The 1,213-nt window shown below is 57.7% G+C and overlaps 1 protein-coding gene across 1 annotated transcript in view; it reads left to right on the top strand.

Moving 5' to 3' along the window:
• The first annotated feature begins 318 nt into the window (after nt 1–318).
• Nucleotides 319–1,213, top strand: part of COPS4 (COP9 signalosome subunit 4) — a 43,058-nt gene continuing 42,163 nt past the window's right edge. The window contains exon 1 of the mRNA XM_045284343.1: nt 319–483. Coding sequence (XP_045140278.1) covers nt 410–483 — 74 coding nt within the window. The 5' untranslated portion in view covers nt 319–409. The remainder of the gene's footprint in view (nt 484–1,213) is intronic.

Raw genomic sequence — 1,213 nt, 5'->3', positions numbered from 1 at the left:
GCACCTGGAAATTAAAAACTCATTCTTTACCAATAGCAATTTAAGACGCCCTGTCCTTGAGGACCACGCACAGAACATTGTAAGACCGAATTCAGCAAACACTTGCTAAAATGCACAAGGCTACAAGCTCCCTTGGAGTTCACCAGCCAATCCGAAGTCAGAGAAGACGCACCTGAGTCTGCGGACGACGACTGGGCGGGCCCTAACGTGGGGCGTGGCGTTTTCGCGGCGCTCCACTCTGGGGGCGGAGCCGGCGCGGGCTCCCACCCCATTTCATTTCCGGCGCTCTGGCCCACACACGCGGTTCTCTGTGGCTTCTCGGGGTCCCTCTGGCTGCACTCTGGAGGACCGCACTCGTTTCCTTTTCGGCGGCGGGAGGCCCCGCAGCCGCGGCTGAGCTGGAAGAAAGATGGCGGCGGCGGTGCGGCAGGACTTGGCCCAGCTCATGAATTCGAGCGGCTCTCATAAAGATCTGGCGGGCAAGTGAGTGTTTCCTCGGGGCACGGGAGCAGAGAGGTGGGGAGGGGAACTGGATTTGTTCTCCTGGGCTGACGGCGGCTGTCGGGTGGGAGGCTGGGAGCGGGCCTGGAGACCGAGGGGGCGGGCCTGAGGTCGATTGGGGAGGCAAATGTTGGGAGCCGCGCAGAGCTGCCGGAACCCTGTGCCGGAGCCCTCGTGGCCGTGGCCCTGAGAGGACCTAACTTGTTCAGCCCTTGGAAGCATCCCCACATCGAGGTCCCAACACCCCGCTTGCTGAAGCACTGCTTCTAAGGCCTCTCAGCGTCACCTCTTCGCTGACCGGCCTCTCACTCGATTCTGGCTTCTCTTTGAGGACTTCCCCCGACCTCCTTTTAATTTTTTACTTAAGGGAAATTCGTATTGTGGGACTCTGCGGAAGAGTTTCCCGGATAGAGAAGGCTTCTCTGGGTTGACTGGGATTGAGGAGGTATGGCCGCTGTCATGTCCAGAACCACTCGGAATATCTGTGGATTCTTGGCTTTTGGGTACTCTCCCTGCCACCAGTTCTGAAGAAGAGAGTATATTTTTGTCACACAGGCGGGGTGGTCTCATAACGTGGGACATGTTGTCCAGTGTAGTGCGATCCTTGCAGGAATCGGGGTGGTTAGGAATTTGGTTGGCATTCCTGTGGAAGACTTTGGGCCACTCCAAGGTAAAAATTAAAACTGGTGACCTGTGTGTGCCCCTCACTGCC

This window comes from Echinops telfairi, unplaced genomic scaffold (assembly GCF_000313985.2).
Source record: "Echinops telfairi isolate 266 unplaced genomic scaffold, ASM31398v2 ScPeMD7_7468;HRSCAF=8506_0, whole genome shotgun sequence".
Taxonomy (NCBI): Eukaryota; Metazoa; Chordata; class Mammalia; order Afrosoricida; family Tenrecidae; genus Echinops; species Echinops telfairi.
Note: the sequence above shows the minus strand (reverse complement) of the source record. Positions and strands in the feature narration are given on the sequence as shown.